This window comes from Cucurbita maxima, unplaced genomic scaffold (genome assembly GCF_002738345.1).
Source record: "Cucurbita maxima cultivar Rimu unplaced genomic scaffold, Cmax_1.0 Cma_Scf00002, whole genome shotgun sequence".
NCBI lineage: Eukaryota > Viridiplantae > Streptophyta > Magnoliopsida > Cucurbitales > Cucurbitaceae > Cucurbita > Cucurbita maxima.
Window position 1 is genome coordinate 40825 of NW_019272018.1, and position 24403 is coordinate 65227.

Genomic DNA, 24403 nt, shown 5'->3' on the forward strand with positions numbered 1-24403 from the left:
AGAGAAAGAAAGGAAAGATTTGGAAGGAAGAGTTAATAAGAATACAAGGAAAATACAAAGAGAAGATTAGAGAGATGCCGGAATATTATTAACAAAATTAAAAGGAAAAAACAAAATATATATATATAGATATAGATAGGAACTATGTCGTACGATGCAGCTTATGAGTTATGATGATGTATGAATTATGATGATGTGTGGGTTACAATACTTGATGATGTGCGCAGTATATATATATTTTGATGAATGACGTACTTGATATAGGACACAACCCTATGAGCGTGAAAATAATTAATATAAATATCCATGAGTATGTGTTACCTAGAGTAACAAAGAGATGAGACCAGAGGGTTGTGTCAGAAGAGAAATTATGATGGATTTAGAGGGACCTCATGCATATTGTATGTTCGGCTACTTCCCCTATAGATGATGAGTGCAGACGCGCACCGTATGATGAGTGCAAATGCGCACAGGTGCGATTGCACACAAATGAGGGTGTTCATGAGGCGCATGACACTATGGGGTTCCGCTGACCTCCGGACGTCGCTACAGATTCGCTTGACCAGAAGGTCCAGGGGGTGTGCGAGCGCCCTGGGGATTCACACTCGCACGTGTGAGTCGTGTGTAGAGAAATACTACACATCCAATTTGTCTGAGACTGAAGGCCACCCCTATAGTGGGGCCACTTTCTGAGTATTCTTTGAAATACTCAAAATACTCAGGCCGTGTACCACATCATTTTTCAAGTCAAGGCAAGGCGCATTTGTACGGAGGACAGCGACATCGGGAGTAGAGACTGTGGCACGTGCATAGGGCAGATTCATATTTAAATTTCTAGTCTTAAGTTAGAATAGGTTGTTTTGCATTTTATTGTTTTAAATTATTTTGTATTTGTTTTTGTTTTCTCTAAATTTCAGTATTTCATATTTAAACACATAAGACCATGACTATGTTTTCCAGCGAAGAAGTTGTTTTAAACGTTTTTTAAGTTTACGTTATAAATTATGTTCATGTAAGAGTTATATTTCCGCATTATATATGAGCATGAGACGTTAATAGCGACTCTGAGTATGTGAAGAAAACGTGGCCTAAGAGTCCCACATTAGTCTTACTCGATAACAAATTCGTATGGGTTCTCTCTAAATGGAAATTGAAGGGAGAAATGCCCTAAAATGGGCTGGGAAGAGCTTCTTTCTTTCTTTCTTTTTATTCACCAATTCAGACCCCTGTCTAGACAACGAGGTGAAAATGACCGATTTACCTCTCCGATTAATTTTGACCAATTTTTCTAATTTTTCACTATTTTTTTTTTCTAATCTCTTTTGAGTTCCCTTGATTTTTCTCTTATACCTCATCTTCAAATTCATCTTCTATGACTTATAATAAAATCTGGAGAGTTCCAATTTAAAGAAAAAAATGAGTTTTAAAATTTCTTTTATAGGCTCGAGTGTTACAAGTTAGAATATCCCTATAACATCCCTATAATTGGATAAAAATTTAAGTAATCTTCCTAATCTGATCAAATCTAAAAAAATAGTCCCTACTTTTAACAAACTATAAGAACTTAGTCTAACATTTTAAACCATAGAAAGTACATTTTATAAATTTGTAATTTATTCAAAAATAAAATCACAAATACATAATTATGATAAAGATAATGTAGAATTTTCCAAGAATAAAAATTTAAAAGAAAGAAGACTGCAAAAACTTCAACTTGGAAGAATTATGTTTTTTTTTTTTTTTCTCTGAAAAAGATTGATTTCAAAACATACAATTACGCTTAATTTCTCTTAGTACAGGGTATTTACTAAAACTGGCAAGTTTGAAATTCTTAAAAATAAATTATTAAAATTTATATCATAGAACGAAATTTCAGAACCTGATATTGTTAACTTTAGGCAATAGAAAGCAATGGCCTAACATGATTTTGAATAATTGGTTAAGAAGAACACCAACCACCACAAATGCCTGGGGGGTTCACTTTTTCGCCCCTGGCACCATTTCCATCAAATCAACGTCGCAGTCGCCGACAATACCACCAGAGTTGGCAAATCCCAATTGACAAAGCAAAAAAGATGATATTTAAATAGAACGAGAGGTGTAGGTTCATTGGCTTTTGCAGGCATAGGCTTAGGCTTTAAATGGCCTCAAGACCCTGCAGAATATCGGCCTTCAAATCCTCAAACTCTTCAATTCCAATGCTGAACCGCACCAAATTGTCCTTTATCCCATACTTGAGCCTCTCTGTTTGGTTAAGATCCCTATTTCATTTCCATCAACAAAAATTTAATTACTTCCACCACCCACATACTAAATAAATGTGTTAAAAAAGTTAAGAACTGGATATTTACCAATATGACATTATTGCTGGCTGGTCTATGATACTCTCGCACCCACCAAATGATGGGGCAATATATGGAATTTTTAATGAATCAATGAATTTTATGGTGGTCGTTAAATCCCCATCAACCTGCACACCAGAATGAACAAATTCATGAACTAAACCTAAACAAACCTAAACCTAAACCTAGCAAAGTAAAAGGGTTTTGTCATTTTTCTAACCTCAAAACTAACTACGCCCCCGAAACCACTCATCTGTCTTTTGGCAAGATTATGCTCAGGATGACTTGGTAGCCCAGGGTAGTAAACACATTTGATCTGCATAATGTCACATTGTATAAGGTAAAAGAATTCACAACCACATGATTATATCCAGTTAATGAATAAGGGAGATAAACTCGGTTTGAATATGCTACATCTGCTAATTTCTCAACACGTGTATGAGTCGTATACTCTACCATCAGATGCCTCAAAAGCATCAATAATTAAACTACTATTGTTCCCTTGCACCGCCTAGGTTAACATTAGGTAGTAAATTAAACATACGAAACAATATGCAGTTTGTGTTTTTCCTTGTAATAGAAGCACTGCAGCTTGATATACTAAATTGCATACCTTAGGATGAGCCTCTAAAAGCTTTGCCATCCTCAAAGCTGAGGAATTTTGCTGCTGAACACGAAGATGCAACGTCTTCATGCCTCGTATAAGTAAGTATGCAGCATTCTGTAAGATGAAGATATCAGAATTAATTACAGTAAGGCTTGACAAGAAAAAAAAAAAGGATCGAAAAGAGCGCAGAAAACCAATGGAGAATTCAATCATGCATGAACATCACTCCATAATCAAAAACAAAAAGGATGCAGGAATTAAATAGGATAAGAGGACTCACTGGATTTAAAGTGCCACCTATTACATGATGAAGGTTTCGAATCTCAGAAACCAGTTTCAGAGAACCGCTTACACAACCAGCAAGGACCTAAAAGACAATGCTTAGTAAATTCCTTTCTTAAGGGAAATTGCTCATAAAGCTCTTAATTAATTAATAATTTAAATCCAGATTATTCAAATAAAAAGAATCACTTACATCATTATGACCCCCAAGATACTTTGTAGCAGAGTGAATAACCAAGTCGGCCCCGAGTGAAAGCGCTTTCTGGTTCAATGGTGTTGCAAAGGTACCATCTATACAAACCAATGCTCCATGTTGATGACAAAGCTCTGAAACGAGTTTAATGTCAACACATCTCAGAAATGGATTGGTTGGGGATTCAGTGAAGAAAATAGAAACCTACATGGAAGGAAAATACAGGTTAACATCAATTTCCATTAACACCAAACATAAAACCCATAAAAACGATAAAAAAAAAAAAAAAAAAAAAAAAGGTTCATAAATGGTCACTTTATTTTCTTTCAGAGCTACTTCAAGGCTGTTCATATCCGCAGGATCAATGGTCGTAGCCTGCATTCCAAGATGTAGTTACAGTTACAACATAAAAAAAAAAAAAAAAATGGATCTAAGAATAGAGCTTTCCAACCAACCAGTTCCACTACAAATCAAGCAACACCAACTTGTAAACAAATCCATCCAATTTTCATTTTTAGAGATAAGAAATCCCATATAGTTGGAAAAATATAGACAATAATAAAAATTCAGATCTTATATAATCACTGCAAATAAACAAGAGAATGATTGTTAACAGAATCTATAACATTTTTAAGGAAGCTTTACAATTCTAGTAATTTGTTTCCACTATGTTCCTTAATTAGCATTTTCTCATATTCTTGTTCTTCATGAATTATATTTTGATGCGAAAACAAAAATATTTAATAAGGATGAAAGGAAAAGTATGAACTAAGGCTGCTAAAAATAAGTAACCAAGTGGCACAGCACCTGATAGACTTGCCCCCAATCAACTAAAGCTGCTTAATTATTTTACTCAATTCTAGAAACCTTTAGGTAACTTGTTTGTACCCAGTACACACAATTTTATCAGGGGAAGGCAGTTTACTTACTTTTCCGCCAATGTCCAAGCAGAAAACAAGTTCAAATATTACTCAGAATAAAAACAAAATTATTCTGTCACAGTTAAATTAATGCATACATACGGGAAAAGTCTATTTCCATGCAAGACAGATCGAGTTGGTGTCCAATCATTGAATGAGACAGAAAAATGTTAGATAATACTAATCTTAGCGTAATGATTAACTAAACCACCGAAAGAAGATGAATAAAATAAACAGAATGAAGCTAAAGGTACAATAATACCGTGATTCCCATTTTGGGAAGAATGGTTTCAATAAAAATCCTTGTCTTCCTATAGCAATCTGTGGTCGTCACGATATGCCCTCCAGCAGGAACCAACGCCAGAAACATCATCGTACTAGCACACATGCCTGAGGCCACAATCAGGGTAGATTCAGCCCCTTCTAAAGCACTGATTCAAAACCAAAAACAACTTCAACACTCAATTCTATTCGGTAAGGATTACAAAAGAAACAAACTAGTTCATAAACAAAACCTTATCTTCTCCTCCGCAACAATTGTCGTTGGATTTCCATAGCGCCCATACTCGAAACTTACAGCACGCTTCTCCTGCCAGGATCCAATGTCTAAAAGAGTAAGAACGAATCCAGACATCTTTATATATCGTTTTTTTTTTCCTTCAATTTTGATGCAGTATAACGAGCAAAACAATGCTAGACTAGTAGGGAGTAAATGATCATAAAAGCTACAGAGTTGAAGTCAACCGTTTTGAATCATCATGGAATGCTAATAAGTACCTTGAAATCAATGAGATCAGCAGTTTTCTTGAAGAAATAAGCGGAAGTATTAACCACCGGCGTCGTAATAGCGTCGTCAACTCTACCACGACCAAATCGTTCGCCTGAAATCCGCACCGAAACATTCAATTACATGTAAATAATAAAAATAGTCCTAAAAACAACAAAAGGAAAAGAAAGAAAAAGTTTACTGTAAGAATCTCAAAGAATCTCAAAGAATCAAAGACAAAGTCAAATTTCTAACTAAACCTTACCAGCGTGGATAGCAACACTCCCGTCGGAATCGAAGACAGAGGTTCTGGAATCACCTAAATCCTCCTCCACCTTCAAACTCTCATTCCCAACGCAACCTTCCAGTGCCACCGCATCAGACGCGGCAGACACTGAGGCAGCGGCAGCGGCGTCGACGGAAGTAGCCGCCGCCGCCGAGGGAGAAGGAGGGGAGTTGTTCGACCACGAAGCCGCAACAACCTGTGCGACGCCAATATTGCTGCAGTTCCTACGCGCCTTGTTACTGAGTTGCCTGAGGAAATTCGGCGGGAACTTGAAAATCCGAGAAGAAGATAAGGCGTGAGACGCCAACGTCCCTTTCACCGATTTGGGTTGGGCAAATCGGGCATAGCTGTGCGTCCGAAGACAAGGTGCAACGCCGGAATTAGGATCGTAGCGGCCATCGAAGGAGGCCGAACCAATGAGTGTAGCGTGAGAAGAAACAGCCATGGCGGAAGAGAAAGAAAGAGCAAATGGATCGGAAAAGTAGTGGGTCGGAGAGCAGCGAATCGCAGAGGAAGGAGAAAGCTGGAAGTGATCCGTGTGTGGACTGTTGCTTTAGAAATTCAGGCAAGTTTTATACGGCGGGTTGTAGTTGTCGTTTTGTGGGCTTTTATTAAATAAATTTAATTTGTTGTGGTTTATTTTTAACCAGAGTTGGGTGGAGCGAGGTAACCAGGGTTAGCTTTTTTTAAGAGTTGGATATTTGTTCAAAGTTGCTAGTTCCAGTTCCACAGTAGCCAGACGTTTAGGCGGCACAGTTCAACCCACGCTGGCACCTTCCACCTATGACGTGGCTTCTTCATTTATTTAACTTCCTCTCTCTCCCTTTCGTTTTCTTCCCACTTCAATTTTTGTTTCCTTTTTGGTCGGTGAGTCCTTATTAGTAACGGGGCAATTAAAAATAAAATACTTCCAACTTATAAGGCAATTAAAAACACCAAAATAATAACTTAACGGTTTATAGTATATGGATAAAGTTGGGGACTTATCTTGATAACATTATTGATATGACCCACTATTTCGAAATGCTTTGATCTAAATCTTTCCCGTTGAGACATATAAGTGAGATGCTATATATAATGGATTTATATAAGACTGAACCAAGAAATATTTAATCTCTCCTTATAACTCTATTAATTGAGAAGATTAATATTTTATATGATGATCATATGCGACTCGATCTTACTCGTGAGTGAGTTATGAACTTCTATCTGTGAAGATTTGTTCTTTAATTTGCATGGGTGAGAGTGACTATTATAGCTGATTCAATATGTTTATCATTTTGGGAACTTGACCAAATAGGGAGTTGAGAACCTAATAACATAATATAGAATTCACTTTTTTCCATATAAAAAAAGTAGATGAGTTATTCTCATAAGTATTGATTTCGGTACTTAGTTTATGATTGAGAGGCCCGAGAGAGACTTGATTTATGATTAGATGATAAACAATTTATTCACTAGAGAATCAATGGTACTCAAGGTAAAAGATGTAATTACTAGGGTAAAATAGACTTTTTGACCCAGTTGTAATTATGTAAACTCGTGAATAGTTGACTTGCTTGTAATGATTATATCTATAAATATAACTTGTCCTACCGTCTATAAGAGTGCAACTCTAAATCTATAGTGAAGTGACATATCGTTAATGAATGAAAAATAATTAACTAAAAAGTTAAATTAATTAATTTTATATCGAAGATTATAATAGGGAGGTTCATAAAATAAATAAAATTTTAAATGGTTCAAATTAATATTAATATATTATCTATATTAAATAAATAGAAAAAAAATATTTAATTTGAAGAATTTAAATTAATATTTAATATATTTATAAATAAACAAATTATATATATATATATATATATTAATTTTAAGAGTTTAAAATAATATTTAATAATATTTTAATTAATTAAATATATATTAAGATATCTTATTTGATTCGATATTATATCTTTAATATATTATTTAGAAAAGATTTTAAAATTTTATAGTCTCATTTTGTAGAATATAAAGTTTAGCTTACTCGGAATACTTCAAGCAAGCTATTACTTTCATATTTATTATTTTTTTAATTCTTAATAAAATTAAGATAGTTCTCAATAATTTAGTTACGTGGATCATTCATTCAAATTTAAAACCTTAGGCATAGTTAAACATAGTCTTAGAAGTGTACTTACACAAGGCATTTCTCGAGTTAAGCTATAGAGAAACTTTAGCTCTAATACCAATTTTTCACAACCCAATTTTAAGACTTTCTCGAGGCACATATTACGATTTCCAAAATAAAACAAAGAAACGGAAAGTATAAAGTATATATATTTATACCAACATAGAGTTTATACCAAAATAGTTTAAACACAAAATAAGGAAGAGCACAAAAAAAAACTTCTAAATCAAAACATTGTTGGAGATTGAGATGGCTCGTTTATCTATGGTGCCTGCTCTAAAGTCCGCTCCGAACCTCACAAAAAATCAATAAGTGGAATAGTTGTAAGCTCTTAATCGTGTCCATGGTGCGTGCTAGAGTACCATACTCATTTCTTTTCATGTTTTGGTACAACTTAAATCCTTAGGTTATTTTCTTGATTAGGCCGAAAGACCTTGGTATATATGAAAATTTAAAATAAATAAATTTAAATATATTTTTTTTTGGTTAAAATCTTATTCCCTTAGGGTTGTTATATCGAACCAACGAATCTTGGGTTCTGCGTTCTTGACTTGTTTTAATTGACCATAGTTATGAAGGTCTAGGTTCTTAATCATGGGAACTAGAATCTTTATCCTCGTTCTTGTTCTTTTGTTGGCTCTTAGTTTCAAGTGAGATAGTTTGAAAATCCATGTTTAAGGTTTCATACATTCTAAACAACATAGTCTAAACCTGCATCTAAGACTTCATGTGTTCCCTATGATATAGTCTGAAACCTACACCTAAAATTTCTTACTTTCTAAGCGATGTAGTCTCAAACCAGCGTTTTAAGGCTTCTCATTTTCCAAGTGAAACAGTTTGAAAACCTAAGCCTAAGACTTCATATATTCCAAGGAGCATAGTCTAAATATCTATGCCTACAGCTTTATACGTTCCAAGTGGCATAATCTGCAACCTACATCTAAGACTTCATGCATTTCAAGTGATGTAGTCTGAGTCATGAGTAAGCTATATTGTGGAAGGTCAAGGGGTTCTTGGGTTCTTAGTCTAAGGACTTTGGTCCTTGTTTCAAAAATATATCTAGTAGTCTTCAAGTCTGGGTGGACGTAAGGGCTTATGTCGTACCTTATTCTTATTCTTGTTCATTTGGGTCTTAAAACATCTTATAGTCCTGGTTAGTGCTATTTTCCTAGTCATTTTTCATAACTTTAGTTTAGGCCCTAAACGTACTCCAATGGTCTAGAATTATATAGAGTCCTCATAAACTATAAAATAAGACTTATAAAATCTCATGTCTTTCCGAAGTCATTTAAGTCATGAACTGACATTAGGTTCCTATGGATACATTTTGGCCACATCCTCAGTTTAGTCTCTTTAATCCAATGACTACTAAATTTCAGGTATAACCTATCCATGGCATTGTTAAGCCTTCTATTGAAATGTCACGAGCAATTCACTATCTTTCACCTCCTTTTGAATTGGGTATTAACGTAAGAACTCATAATGTCCAACTTAAGAAATCACCTATCCTAAACCCTTCCTCAACGTAGTTTTCTCAATACTCTAAAAACAAGGTTGCATCATAACTTTCTCAACGCCAACCTCCCAAGTGTCGTAGCTTGCTTCTATTGAGGATTGTTAGAAAATGAGTTCCTGCATTGGCTAATTAATGGGAAGATCATGGGTTTATAAGTAAGGAATACTATCTCCCTTTGGATGAGGCATTTTAGAGAAACCAAAATTAAAGTCATGAGAGCTTATGCTCAAAGTAGACAATATCATACAATTTTGGAGGGTTGTGGTTTCTAATCGTTGGTATCAAAGCCACACTTTGTGTATCTAAGTCAAACAAGATAGAGAACCTGAGGGTTTAATGAAAACTTAGCAAGTGTGTCACGAGTGCCAAATTGGGCCAGACAATTCCGAGTTAGAATAAAAAATTGTTTTGTGGGTCAAAAGCTAGACTCCTTGAGGAGGAGTCTTACCCATCAGTGAAGCACGAATCAAGCCCAATTGCCGAGGGCTAGGGAGTTCAAATGGGCAGACAGTGAATTAGAAGGTGTATAAATTGGTGCCTTTGAAAGAACCATTCGTCGCAGAGGAATAATGTCAATGGTTGAAAGCAAAAAGTTGGGGGTTAGATCTTACATGTGTTGGTCAAGTGCCAAATGTGTACAACAAAAGTCCATATAGGTGAACGACGTCACTGCAAGAGAGGCAGCTGATGTTTAGTGCGGGAGAGCTCAAGAGAAATGGATGCTCACTTTGAAGAAGTGCTCTAAGAAGTAAGTACATGTGTGTTCCTTGAGCCATGACCTAGTGCCTAAGAAGGATGGCTTCACAAGAGTGTCGAGACCAGCCTCTAACTCAAGAAGAGAGCACTAGGTTGGACTTGAGCAACATAGTGAATGAAGCTGTAGCAAGACCAGACAAGTGTCATTGTAGTGGTTGCCACATGAAGGTGGCCAATTGAGATATTGGCTGGAGTGTAGGCCTCGCTTCTGAAAAGAGATGTGGCCATGACAAGAGAATGTTGTGCTACAAATCCTAGACTCAGAGAATTCGAAAGTTTAGGCCATGATGGTCACGTTTGGGGTGCGCTCCCTATAGCTCAAACGAATAATGCCGATTCTAGTTTTGTCATGGTTTGTTTTGTGAATCCTGGACTAAGTTTGAAAAGTGGGTGAAATTAAGTCCATAGAGGGATAACCCACAACCATTAACAAGTTGTGTTTGACGTGCTTACACTGCGATTCCTGGAGACCGAGAGAAGGTTCGACAATGGGATAACCCATAAATAGTGCGCAAGTTTTTGTATTCATTCTGAAAGCACAAACAAGTCAACATGTCAAGTGAGTAGTCAGTCTAATATTGGGGTCATTATCGAAAAGATGTTGAGATTAAGTGAGGGAGAATATAACAATCGACAATAGAATTATGCCCCCTATAAAATTTAATAAAGGACGATGACTATGTTAAGTGGGGAGGGTGTCACGACCTCACTAAGAGAAAGTAGGTACGGAAGACAGACAATGGGTGACCCTTAAGTGACGCTCATCCAGCCATGTGAGAACCAAGATTGAGAAGTGTCATGATGCGACCGAAGAAGACGGTGCATCCTTCAATACATCAAGAGTATGCATTCAACAATCGAGGCATATGCAAGGTTCAAGAGAACTAGGTGGCACGAGTGTCAAAAATAAGCTCGAAGAGGGTCGGATAGGGCTATGGCCATAACCTCAAAAGTTGGGGTTTCCGTATGAGTTTTGACATGTGCGGCTCTAGAACTAAGTCTGTCTATATAAAAGATGAAAACTCATTAAATTTGATATCTATCGATACTTGACATACTATGCATGGAGCTGTATATCTACTCACAAAAATAATGACATATACTTAAAAAGGATTGAAAATGCCTCATTGAACGGATCACATCACCTAAACCAGTTTATGTGTATTCTTTTGACTTTGTAACCCTCTTCTAGACTATTTCTCACCTAATTCTTTTTTTGTTCCTTAAAATAGACTCCCTTACTGGTCCTATACAAGAACATTGGGAGAGTCTCACCTAATTCTTTTATGTTCCTTAAAATAGACTCCCTACTGGTCCTATTTAATAACATTGGAAGAGTCTTAGTGTAACGATCCGAAATTTTCTACTTAATTTAAGGTCGCTAATGTATACGTACCATAAATATTGAATGCGGAAGACTTCATTAAAATTTCATAAAACGTATCCTTTTATTTTAAAACACAGCCATGGACTTACATGTTTCGAAACCATCTTTAAAACGATACAAAAAAAGACTAAATAAAGTGAATAAGAGTTTAAGTTAAAAACATCCTAGTCTAGCCTCTAAGTCTAAGAAAACAAATAGCACTATCCTATGCATGTGTCATGGTCTAAAGTTGCGATGTCATCGTCAGCCGTACATGAATGTCTTGCCTTAACCTGAAAAATGTAGTAGCACATGGCTTGAGTATTTAAAGAAATACTCAGTAAGTGACCCCACTATTGGGGTTAAATGCAACAATCACATGCAATGAGATGATGGGACCTATCTTTCATTTCGTTTCGTTTTCCCTACGGTGCTGTCCTAACGGGTAACGTGTACCATATACTCTACACACAGCCCATACATGCGAGTATGGGCTCACCAACTAGTTCGCACACCGCTGGGCCACTTTCCTTATCCGATGGGCATACTCTAGGAGCCCCTTATGCAAGAACCCGTTAGAACTAGTAACCGTCACGGCAGCGCTATGTAAAACATAACGATCGTTGTCCTACCATTAGATGTATGCGTTCGTACTCTCGTGATGGGATAGGGGTATCTCCCAAATGCATGAGCGCACATAATGCATGAGGTCCCAAAACTTTTCCATTTTCATTATCCTTTAATACAACCCTGCTAGCATTATGTACATATCATATCATTTTTCATATCGTTTCAGATATTGTTCATCATTCATGTCAAATCGTTTCTTATTCTTTAGTTCTCAATTCATACATAATTCTAACGGAGTTATACTTCATGCCATTTATCGTAATTTCATATCATTCATATCATATTACACACAATTTAAGATACCTAACTTAACGTTATATGCGTTTAACATAACATTTCATCATATACACATCATATCATGACATATTGCATCACAATGTATCATATCATAAACGAGTCATAACGTAAACACTTCATAGTCATATCGTTCTCTAACTTATCATAGCCTTAACATTCTTATACCTATCACAAACATATCATTACGTGATCGTACCTTAATCATCTCATCACAAGAACTTAACCTATCGCTATTGTTCTATCAATCTATCAATCTATTACAAACTTATCCCTTTCTATCCGTAGCCTAATTGTATTCTTCCATCAATCTCTCTTATCCATATCACTCTGGTATGTAACCTAACCTTAACGTTTCATAAACGTATTTTACTCCTATCATTACATTTTCTTTTGTCCATTCTTCTTGTATCCTATCTCAAACATATCCATGAACACATCGTACCGTAATTATTATCATACAATTCACATATTATAATATATACATAACATATAGGAAACATATCGATTCACAGACAATTCACACATATCATGCACGTGTCAACATCAAATATAACCATGCCGATAGTAAGGTCACTTACCTGGTTAGCTTAAGTCGTTGTCACGTATATATCCTTAATGAAAGTTCGATTCTGTCCTTTGAAATCCAAGTCAACCCATATGAGCCCATGACATTAGTTTCAGATTTGAACTCTACAAAATTATTTCTCTAATTCACATATTGGCCATCCTAAAATTCTGATATTTATGGTTAGACAAAATTTAATAAAGTTCATTGCACTCTGATATTTACTGTTTTATTGTTCAATTTTGTTCAACAAATCTTTCCTCAATCTCCCTCTCTCTCTCTCTCATTATTTCATTCTCTAAATAGATTTTCAATTGTGTAATAAAATATTATTGGCTAATTTTATGTCGATTGTTTGTCATTGTTTGGCTATGATTTTCTACATCTGCCAACTAAAATTTTATTGAATTTATAGTTATTTGGTATAACTTAAAATCCTAACAAAAATCTAATCAATTCCATATGGGATCTAATTATTTCATGACCTGGTAAAATATGAGAGAAGATTTGATACTAAATTCTTATAACAATAACTAAATCTGAGATAGGATTTTAACTGATGGACCAAAATCTCTAAATCGAAAGCCATTATACTTCTCAGATCTGACCATTGCTGTTTTTCTATTTTTTTTTCTTCGTTAAGGAGAGATAATTGTGGGGGAGGGATGGGGAAATGTTGTTCTTTTTGTTTATTTATTTATTTATTATTATTGTTATTTAACTGTTTTTTTTTTAATTATTTTTATTTGTTTATTTATTTATGATTTTATTTTATTTTATTTTTTTATTTTTTATTTTTGGCTATTGCACTTACACATTTGGGGTGTGAGGACCAAGGTCCCAAATATCACTAAGCAAGCAAGTAGCTTCTTTGAAATTTTCTGAAGTTTTACTCGTAAGAATCGTTTGATAATGAACTAGTTACCTTAAGATAATGGGAAAATGGAATAATTAGGCTAAGAACCAAATGTTATTGGCTTCAAACCAAATGGTTTGCTTGGGAATGTAAGGGTTTAAATTAGCCCAATAATTGATCTGTGTTGCTTATGATATTTTAATAGATGGCTTAATATCACGTAATAAAGATGTACTCAAAAGTTTGATGAAGAGCATGTCTAGGTCTTAAGATAAGGGTAAAAGGACTAAATACTCCTACTATATTGGTAAGTTATTTTAAGGCCAAAAATAAAAATGAACACCAGGTGACTTAGATTTTATATGAGGCCTACCTTTAAACATATAAGAGAAATGGGGCAGGTTTAGGACTAAACAAGATTGGGTGGAAAATGATCAAAATACTCGTACCATGACCTTACGATGCTTTCAAGACTTAAATGAAAATTTTATATGGGACTTATTTATGATACTACAAATCTTTATTCATAATTTCGAAGATATTAGAACATTTTTGGGGGCAAGACTTGGATAGAAAATGACGAAAAAGTCCTTAAAAATCAGACAGCTAGGCACCGCGTTATTTATACCCCCTCACGCCTTAAAGTTACCCTAGACCTTCCATTGAGCGATGCAACATGATCGCATATTTTTCTCACTAGGGTGGGATGCCATACTTTGCAGGATGTCAAAACTCAGACTATTGTAAGAGACTCATGAAACTGTAATAGCCCAAAAATAAATAAAGAAATAAACAAATGAAAATAATTATAAAAAGTAGTTAAAATAATAATAATAATAAATAAATAAATAAATAAAACAACATTTCCTCAGGTCAACTCTCCTCCCTTCTCACAATTATCTCCCCTCAACCTATCCTTAAGCTAGAAAGTAATAGTTACGGTAAAAAGAAACAGAAAAACTTCAGATTTACTTGAGGAAAAAAAAAAAGAGAATGGTCTTTACCAGTTAACATTTAGGAGAGATTTACGTGAAGATAGATCTGATCAATAAGGTATATATTAAATCTTCATTTTCTTTTATTCTATTTTTTTAGAAATCACAACCAATTATAGTTAAAGTTAGATCTTCATTGAATTATTACAATGATCTAGCTTTAAGTTAGAAACTAAATGTCAATCATAGAAACTAAATGTCATACGATTCTAGTAAATCGTTAGATTAGTAATATTAGATGATTAAATTTTTATCAGTAGACAAATGAATAGATTAAAGATAGAATGACCAAGAAAACTCCTGAATAGGAAACACTGAGATAAGAAAATAGGAAACACTCGGATAATGAAAGATTTAGAAACAGAGATCCACTAGAAATTTGAAAGGTAACAAATAAAAAAAGATGGAAGATTTGAGAATTAAAAACCACATACAGAGGGAAAGGTAAATACAGAGGGTAAATAGTACTAGAGCCCACAATAACTTGAAATAGCTGTATCTACTTTCTTATACGACACTAACCATGAAAAATAAGATTGTTAATAAAAATATAATTATAAATATATAACATTTCAAGACTTTTAACAATGGAACAATGTAAATTAGAGAAATAATGTTGTAGAGTTCAAACCCGAAACTAATGTCATGGGCTCATATAGGTTGACCCGGATTTCAAAGGACGGAATCGAACTTTCATTAAAGATATATTCGTGACAACGACTTAAGCTAGCTAGGTAAGTGGCTCACCCGTCGTAAATTGAAAATGAGAATGACATGAAGCATGGAACGTGACAGGGGGTTATGTTCATTAATGATAAATGTAGAAGTAGGGGGAGCTCATGCATTATGTGTGTTCAGGCATCTAGGGGATACCCCTATCCCATCACGAGGGTACGAACGCATACATCCGATGGCAGGACAATGATCGTTATGCTTTGCATAGCGCTGCCGTGACGGTTACTAGTTTTAACGGGTCCCAGCATAAGGGGCTCCTAGAGTATGTCCACCGGATAAGGAAAATGGCCCAGCGGTGTGCGAACTAGCTAGTGAGCCCATACTCGCACGTATGAGCTGTGTGTAGAATATATGGTACACGTCCACGATTACCTGTTAGGACAACACCGTAGGGAAAACGAAACGAAAGACGAAACGAAAGATAGGTCCCATCATTTCATTGCATGTGATTGTTGCATAACCCCGATAAGGGGTCACTTACTGAGTATTTCTTTAAATACTCAAGCCATGTGCTACTACATTTTTCAAGTTAAGGCAAGGCATTCCTATACAGCTGACGACGGCATCGCAACTTGAAACCATGACACATGCATAGGGTGGTGGTATTTATTTTCTTAAACTTAGGCTAGAATAGGATGTTTTTAACTTAAAACTCTTATTCATTTTATTTAGTCTTTTGTTGTGTCATTTTAGAGATGTTTTCGAAACATGTAAGTCCATGGCTGTGTTTTAAGATAAAGGTTATGTTTTATGAAATTTTAATGAAGTCTTCTCCATTCAATGTTTATGGTACGTATACAGCAGCGACCTTAAATTAAGTAGAAAATTTTGGGTCGTTAGAGAAACTCTAGACATAGATATCAAAACTTAGATTCTGTTGCAGAGAACACATGAAATCATGAATATTAGGCATCAGAACTCAAACTATGTTTTAGGGGCACATGAAAACTTAAAAATAGGTAGACTATGTTGTAGGGGACGCATGAAACTTTGGACATACACATTATGATTAGGTTCATGTCATTCACTGACCATATGATTCAGTACGTCATCTAGAGTGAGTGTTTTAGGGCTAGAACTAGCGTAATGCATTGTTTATTGAGTGAAAGTTGATAGCTTGAAGGGATCACCTTAAATCAGCCCATGGGCAAGGGATCATACAAGTGCATGAGCTAAATCTATGACCTACTTATTGTGTATGGAGTAGAAGTGGAAAATCCGATGGGATCCACTCTCCTTAAACCTACCCAAAAGTGAGGGATCTTACACGTGTAAAGCTACCTACCCAAAAGTGAGGCATCTTATACGTGTAAAGCTAGGGACTAAGACTAATTAGATAAAGAGTTGAGAACTAAAATTTTAAGAAACCATGTGATATGGAATAAAACAAGCTATTTTAAGTGACCTTTTCATTTGATATGGAATCACTATAAAGGAAATAAGATTAAGATTACCTTGTTGATCAAATATCTCAAGCAAGAACACTTATTTGAGATTCGAATCATTCCACCAGCAAGATCGATCATGTCTAGCTTGAATGATTCTTGTTGATCAAATATCTTAAGGGAAGAACATTTGTTTGAGATTCAAATCACTCCACAAGCAAGATTGATCATGTCAAGCTTGAATGATTATGGTTTAGGGTTTACGATTTAGGGAACATGCAACCTAAACTACATAGAAATGCAAAGAAACTTAGTCATTGGCTAAAGAAAAGCACAAATGCTTCTTTTACTACACTTTCCAAGTTTCTCTTACAAAGATAGCATTGTATAGGCTCAAAATGAAAACTCTTTAACCTTACTTAAGCTTTTCCAAGAGTTGTAACTTTCATATTTTATGACAATAATTAACCACTATGTAAATGAGACTTCAAATACATTAAAGAAACAAAACTCTAAATTACTCCAAATTATGATCCACCCAAAATTTATAACAATGAAACTTCATTCTTCTTCAATGTGACATGAATTGAAATGTCTTTTGATAATTTCAACAACATTTTTTTCACATATTCATTGAAGTATATTGTATGATTGATGTCTCTTGGTTCATATCACAATTACTCTAGGATAGTTACAAACTTTAGGTTAGCTTATTAGAATATTAATTTTCAAATTAAAGGAGGTTTATTGTACTAGATAATTATTTTTAAGGTTATAAGTTGCAATTACCTAGTGATCATTATGGTACTGATGAACATGAGAGTTACAACCTTTCGATGATCCTAAGTTACTGTAACGACAAAAATTTTCTACTTAATTTAAGATCGCTACTATATACGTACCATAAACATTGAATGTGGAAGACTTCATTTAAATTCCATAAAACATAACCTTTATTTTAAAACACATCCATGGACTTGCGTGTTTCAAAAACATCTTTAAAACCACAAAACAAAGACTAAATAAAATGAATAAGAGTTTAAGTTAAAAACTTCATTTTCTAGCCCAAGTCTAAGAAAACAAATACCACTATCCTATGCATGTGTCATGGTCTCGAGTTGCGATGCCATCATCAGCTGTACAGGAATGCCTTGCATTAACCTTAAAAATGTAGTAGCAAATGACTTGAGTATTTAAAGAAATACTCAGTAAGTGATTCCACTATTGGGGTTAAATGCAACAATCACTTGTAATGAGATGATGGGACCTATCTTTCATTCCGTTTTCCCTACGGTGCTGTCCTAACGGGTAATTTTAGACGTGTACCATATACTCTACACACAACCCATACGTGCGAGTATGGGTCACCAGCTAGTTCGCACACCGTTAGGCCACTTTCCTTATCCGGTGGGCATACTCTGGGAGCCCTTAGGCTGGACACCAGCTAGAACTAGTAACCGTCACGGCAGCGCTATGCAAAGCATAACGATTGTTGTCCTGCCATTGGATGTACGCGTTCGTACCCTCGTGATGGGATAGGGGTATCCCCCAAAAACATGAGCACACATAATGCATGAGGTCTCAAAACTTTTCCATTTTCATTATCCTTTAATACAACCCTACTAGCATTATGTACATATCATATCATTTTTCATATCGTTTCAGATATCGTTCATCATTCATATCATATCGTTTCTCATTCTTCAGTTCTCAAATCATACATAATTCTAACGGGGTTATATTTCATGCCATTTATCGTAATTTCATGTCATTCATATTTGTATACACACAATTTAAGAGACCTAACATAACGTTTAATGCTTTTAACGTAACATTTCATCATATACACATCATACCATGATATATTGCATCACAATGTATCATATCATAAACAAGTCATAACGTAAACACTTCGTAGTCATATCGTTCTCTAACTTATCATAGCTTTAACGTTCTTATACCCATCACAGACATATCATTACGTGAACGTACCTTAGTCATATCATCACAAAAACGTACCCTAACGCTATCGTTCTATCAATCTATCACAAACCTATCCCTTTCTACCCGTAACCTAACCATATTCTTCCATCAATCTCTCTTATTCATATCACTCTGGTATGTAACCTAACCTTAACGTTTCATGAACGTATTTTATTCCTATCGTTACATTTCGTTTTGTGCATCTTTCTCATATCCTATCTCAAACATATCCTTGAACACATCGTACCGTAATTATTATCATACAATTCACATATTATAACATATACATAACATATAAGAAGCATATTGATCCACAGACAATTCACACATATCAATATATATGACACGTGCAGAACCACGGGGCACGTGTTAACATTAAATATAACCATGCCGATAGTAAGGTTACTTACCTGGCTAGCTTAAGTCATTATCACAAATATATCTTTAATAAAAATTTGATTTCGTCCTTTGAAATCCGAGTCAACTTATGTGAGCCTATGACATCAGTTTCAAGTTTGAAATCTACAAAATTATTTCTCTAATTTGCATACGTCCATTGGTTAAAAGTCTTGAAATGTTATATGTCTATAATTATATTTTTATTAAAAATCTTATTTTTAATAGCTATTGTTGTATAAAAAAGTAGATACAGCTATTTCAAGTTATTCTAGGCTTTTATACTCTTTATATTTACCTTTGTCTCTATATTTAGTTTGTGGTTTTTAATTCCTTAATCTTATTTTTTTTATGGGTTGCCTTCTTAATTCTATTCTACAAATCTTTCCTCAATCTTTCCTCCTCTTTTGAAAACTCTTGTAAACAATATCTCTAACCCTATATTTATTTTCATTATGTAAACAGATATTATTGTCCAATTTTAATCGATTGTTTGGCTACTATCCTACATATTTATAGATCTGCCAACTAAAATTTTATTGATTCTAACCTTATTTCCTATAACTACAAATACTAACAAAAATTTAATTAATCTACAAATGTTAACAAAATTCTAATTAATTCAACATGGGATCTGATTATTACAAGATCTAGATTTGATCATAAATTAATTTCTTATAACCATAGCTATAAAGGAAAAAGGAAATGTGAGATACGATTTTACCGTAATAAGAAAATCTTAAATCTTCATCATATTTGAAATGTCATTTTACTTTTTTCAAATTTGACATTTTTTCTGTTTATTTTTGGACGAACTCTCGTGTGGTTGAGAAAATAGGATACTGTTGGGATGAGAGGTTGGTAGAGAGAGTAAGTAAATTTTATTTTTATTTTTAGTTTTTTATTTATGAATTTTTATTATTATTATTATTATTATTATTTTTGATGTATATATATATATTTTATAATTATTCCTATTTGTTTATTTATTTTTATTATTATTTTTTTGAGCTATTACAGTAAGGTTATAAATAGGCATACATATTATTGCTTTATTATCCAAATTTTGGAGATTAAAATGAAAGCTTCATATTATGCTAGTTAAGCAATGAGCTTGTAACTTTGCATTTCTTGTTCAGATTTGAATGATAGAGTTTTTAATCAATCTGTCTTGTGGAGTGATTTAAGTCATAAGTTTAGAAACAAGTTTTTTTTTTTACTCTTGATCATCACAGTATTCCATTGCAAAATTTTTTCTTGGTTGATTATTTATCATTTTTAGGTTTTTGGATAATTTAGATCTAAATATCTTGTTATTCAACAAGGTTGTTAGATCAAATTTCCAAGAGTTTTATATCACCATACTTATGAACTCAAAATGCCACGAATAAGTCCTGAGAACAGAACTATACTTATGAACCCCCAAGACCAAGGTCCTCATAACACTACTATGTTATGTATTCAAAACACATGATGAAAACTTAAGAACCAAGTTTGATACAGAAACTATAACAAGACTTACGATAAAGATAAGAGTTTGCTACCATTGCATCTACTATGGACACGATTGAGAGCCTACAAGTAGGCTATTTATTGGGTATAAAACTCACTCTAGTTTTTGCTGACAACAAAATGCTGCTCAAGGATGAGAGTAGGTCTAAAACAGCGGAGAATTAAACCTATAACCCAAAGTCTCTCGTATTTTTTGTAGGTTTGTTACTTGTTTTGAACTTCATTCCCCTGTAGTATTTAAACTAAAACTTTATTTTAGATAATGTAAATATAACATACAATGTTTTAAGTTTTTAATTACTCTTAAGTTCTTTAATTTAAAATGCAATAAATTTTACCTTATTTTCCCATCATTGAGTTAGCCCCGTTGCAATTCGTGATTCAAAAAGCTTAGAAATCGGATCATGACAAGCACGACACTAGAAGCATACTTGTAAGTGCGTACAAACGGCTCAAGATGAGTTGACAATGACCTTCGTAGTTTGATTTTCAATTCGCTATCACAATTTTTATTCTTTTAATTCAATGGAGTTTTTGAGAATTTGGACTTCAATGAGGAAAAAAAAAAACCTCCAAAAATCATATTAAATAATGTAAGTAACCATTCATATATATATATATATATATAGAAATACTTTTTAGCGTAGATTAGGATAGAAATTACCTAAAATTGAATATGAACTTTAAAAAATTGAAAATTGAATAGTTGACTATAATCTGATTATCTAGGTAGAAATTTCTAGAAAGCATACTATGATTGATTACCACGTAAGTTAGAAGATTGATAAGCATGATAGAGAGTCAGCCTTATAATTACTATACTTCCATCTTTAAGTCACAACTGCAGCCATTGAGTTATCAAGTGTTTAACGTTGGATGGCTTACTATGTGACCTAAAGATATTTATGCATGATGATTCAACTTTAGCTTTATGAACCACTATTCTTTGGTTTATAAGCCACATTTAGGGTAACTTAAGGATATATAGGTTGGTTAGTACTATGTAGGGACAGTTAGAGCACAACTCCTGATTGTGAACTTACCTGATAAAGGTATTCAGAATGTAACGTCACCCACTAAGAACCTATGGTATATATAGCATATTACTAAGAGAACTTTGATTGTATTTAATGGGGAGCCTACCTTACAGTATTTAGAGCCTAAAATTACGTGAATAATGAGCCTATTAGGTGCTACCTTCCAGTTAGCATTCAGTAGTAAACATGTATTGTAACCTATTAGGAAGATCATAAGGTTGCTAATAGGATGACTTGATCTCACACCTATTAGATCAATCCTAGAGCCTGTGATTGGAAGCCTTGAAAAGTAAGTCATTACACCCCTAATCATGAACTTGCGTCGACTAGCAAGGATCTACTTAATATAGAGAGATGTGAGATTATCTAACTATGATTAGTGGTACAATAGAGGGGGTATTGTTAAGGGAACTTCGATTGCACTTAATAGCGAGTAGACACTATTAAGGGAGCCTAGATAGGTATTTAGTAGCAAGCTTGTCACGCATAATTGATGGAGCATTTTGTTAAAATATCATCACTAGCTCAATTGTATGAGCACATTGTACATGCATTTTAGGAATAAATGATCCAGGTATTTTAGGAATAAATATACTTAAACCCTTCACCCTAACAAGGTTTTCATCCCAAGAAATAATAAGCAAAGTGTCTTGTAATCTCTTCTCAATTGGTGGTAATAAAGAGTGCAAGTGTTTCTCACGAAAAGTTATGTTCAACAATCTAGTATCAGAGAAGGTTTGTGTAGGTTGTCTGATCACTTGGAATTCTTAGTATGCTCTGTGGTTGCAGTTTTGTCAGATCTTCCACATCAGAAACGATTTCCTGAGATTATTAGTGAGAGTTTTTTTTGTGTCATGAGTAGTCTATGACTCTACAAGTTTCGTGTCTAATTGGTATTTACTAAGATATAGCCAACATGATGGGTGACTTCCAAATCGTTGGAGGAATCAAGAAACTAAACAAAAACCACAACACGTGAATAACAGTATATTTGGGATTATAATGGCGCCTTGTGCAAATGAAGAATCAAAGCAGGCAAAGAAATGTTACAGTATATTTAGGATGACAAGACACTGAAAGAAGCATGAGACACGTCAAGATGTTGTTCTAAAAAAAGAACGATACGAGGCTACAACTTCTAGAGAACAAGTTGTTATCAAATTCACAACATGACATGCAGATTGCTCAATACTTTCACAAGGTCAAGTCAATCTATTAGGAGATTACTGAACTAGATCCAAAGTTCGTCATTGGAGAAGTTCGAATGAAGAGGATCATTATTCACGGATTGTGACCAGAATATAGAAGTTTTGTTATTGTTGTACAAGGATGGTCCAGTAAACCATCACTTGTAGAGTTAGAAAATATGTTAGCCAGTTAAGAAGTCATGACTAAACAAATGGGAGACATTACATTAAAGGATGAACAAGGAGCACTCTACACAAGTAAAAGTCGGGGTAACAATATCCGTCTATCAAACGTAGATACAAAATGGTGACAAAGGAAGAAGCCACCAAGAAACTGCAGAACCAAGGAGAGCTCAAAAGAATGACAACAAGAGCTCTCATGGGAAGAGATTTAAAGGTATTTGCTACAATTGTGGGAAGAATGACCACATGTCCAGAGATTGTTGGTTTAAGAAAAAGTTTGTCGAAAGTAATGTGACATTCTCCAACATGAAGATAGAGGATGAATGGATGCAAGGACAATATCTATCATAGGAGAAGATAAGGTAGCACTCATGGAAATGATGGAAGAGCATATCAATTATGAAAATGATTGGATCATTGACTCAGGAGGCTCAAAACACATGATTGATGATAAGAGTGGTGTAATGAAAGCGGGTGACCCTCCAAGAAGTAAATACTATCAGAATCAGTAACTGAGAATACTTCAATGACCCATGAATGTTCCAATTGTGAAAGAGAGTCACAGCAGCCTTGACTACTCACAAAGGAAAGAACGAGACATAAGGTAGGTCAAGAAAAAACTCAAAACCAAGGCAGAACTAGCGAGGCCGAGGGGCACCGCAATGAGGATAAGTAAGCACGGCCACCTAGAATATGACTTAGAATCATTAGGAGCCCTAATGACATCATGGAATATACCATCAAACAAAGCCAAGGAAAACTTACGGGAAAATTACCAAAATATCTTTGAACATCCATTTAATTACAAAATCACCAAAATCTAAAGAAACAGCGGGTTGATTAAGCTAAAATTTAGATATGTTTAAGTAGACCCGAGGTTCTTTTTGGACGACATAAATATGCATGAACAAATTGTAGTGGTCGCTCAGCACATAAACTTGTTTGAGCTAAGAACAACAATCTTACTTGTTTGGAGACTAGACAATTTTCACATAGTTGATTAAGGTGTATGATTTTGGGTACCATCATAGCCATATTCTTCTGTCCCATCATTTTGAATGTCTACAAGTTCACGTGACCAAGTCTTGCATGCAATAACCAAACTAAGTTTGCGAGTGCCGTCAATAGAAAGGTGGGCTAGCTAGTCTCCAATAGTATCTTGTAAAAGCAATGATGCGACCGTTTTACCTTTATTAACAAGGCTCTATTTCTATCGAACATCTTAAGGAACGAGCCAGCTACTCCACCCTGCTGCCTTCTTTTGTCATTTGACCAAGGCTGATAATATTACTCTCCAAGTTTGGGATATAATTTACCTTGGTCGGTAGACGTTGGTCGTTGTTCTTGCACTGGAACAAAATGAATCATTTGCCATGGATCGGTACAAATCATTTGTCATCCAACTTTACGTTTCAAATGAGCTTCTCATCAAGCTTCTTGA

General features: G+C 34.5%; 1 protein-coding gene across 1 annotated transcript; it reads right to left on the reverse strand.

Moving 5' to 3' along the window:
• Positions 1–1828: 1828 nt before the first annotated feature.
• Positions 1829–5950, reverse strand: LOC111500161 (cystathionine gamma-synthase 1, chloroplastic-like). The gene is made up of 11 exons (XM_023151824.1): positions 5376–5950; positions 5122–5225; positions 4860–4933; positions 4607–4775; positions 3740–3799; positions 3425–3628; positions 3230–3316; positions 2956–3063; positions 2563–2658; positions 2352–2470; positions 1829–2261 (listed from the first exon to the last, which is right to left on the reverse strand). The coding sequence occupies exons 1-11, from the start codon at positions 5839–5841 to the stop codon at positions 2138–2140; spliced, it is 1611 nt and encodes a 536-aa protein (XP_023007592.1). The 5' UTR covers positions 5842–5950; the 3' UTR covers positions 1829–2137.
• Positions 5951–24403: the final 18453 nt, after the last annotated feature.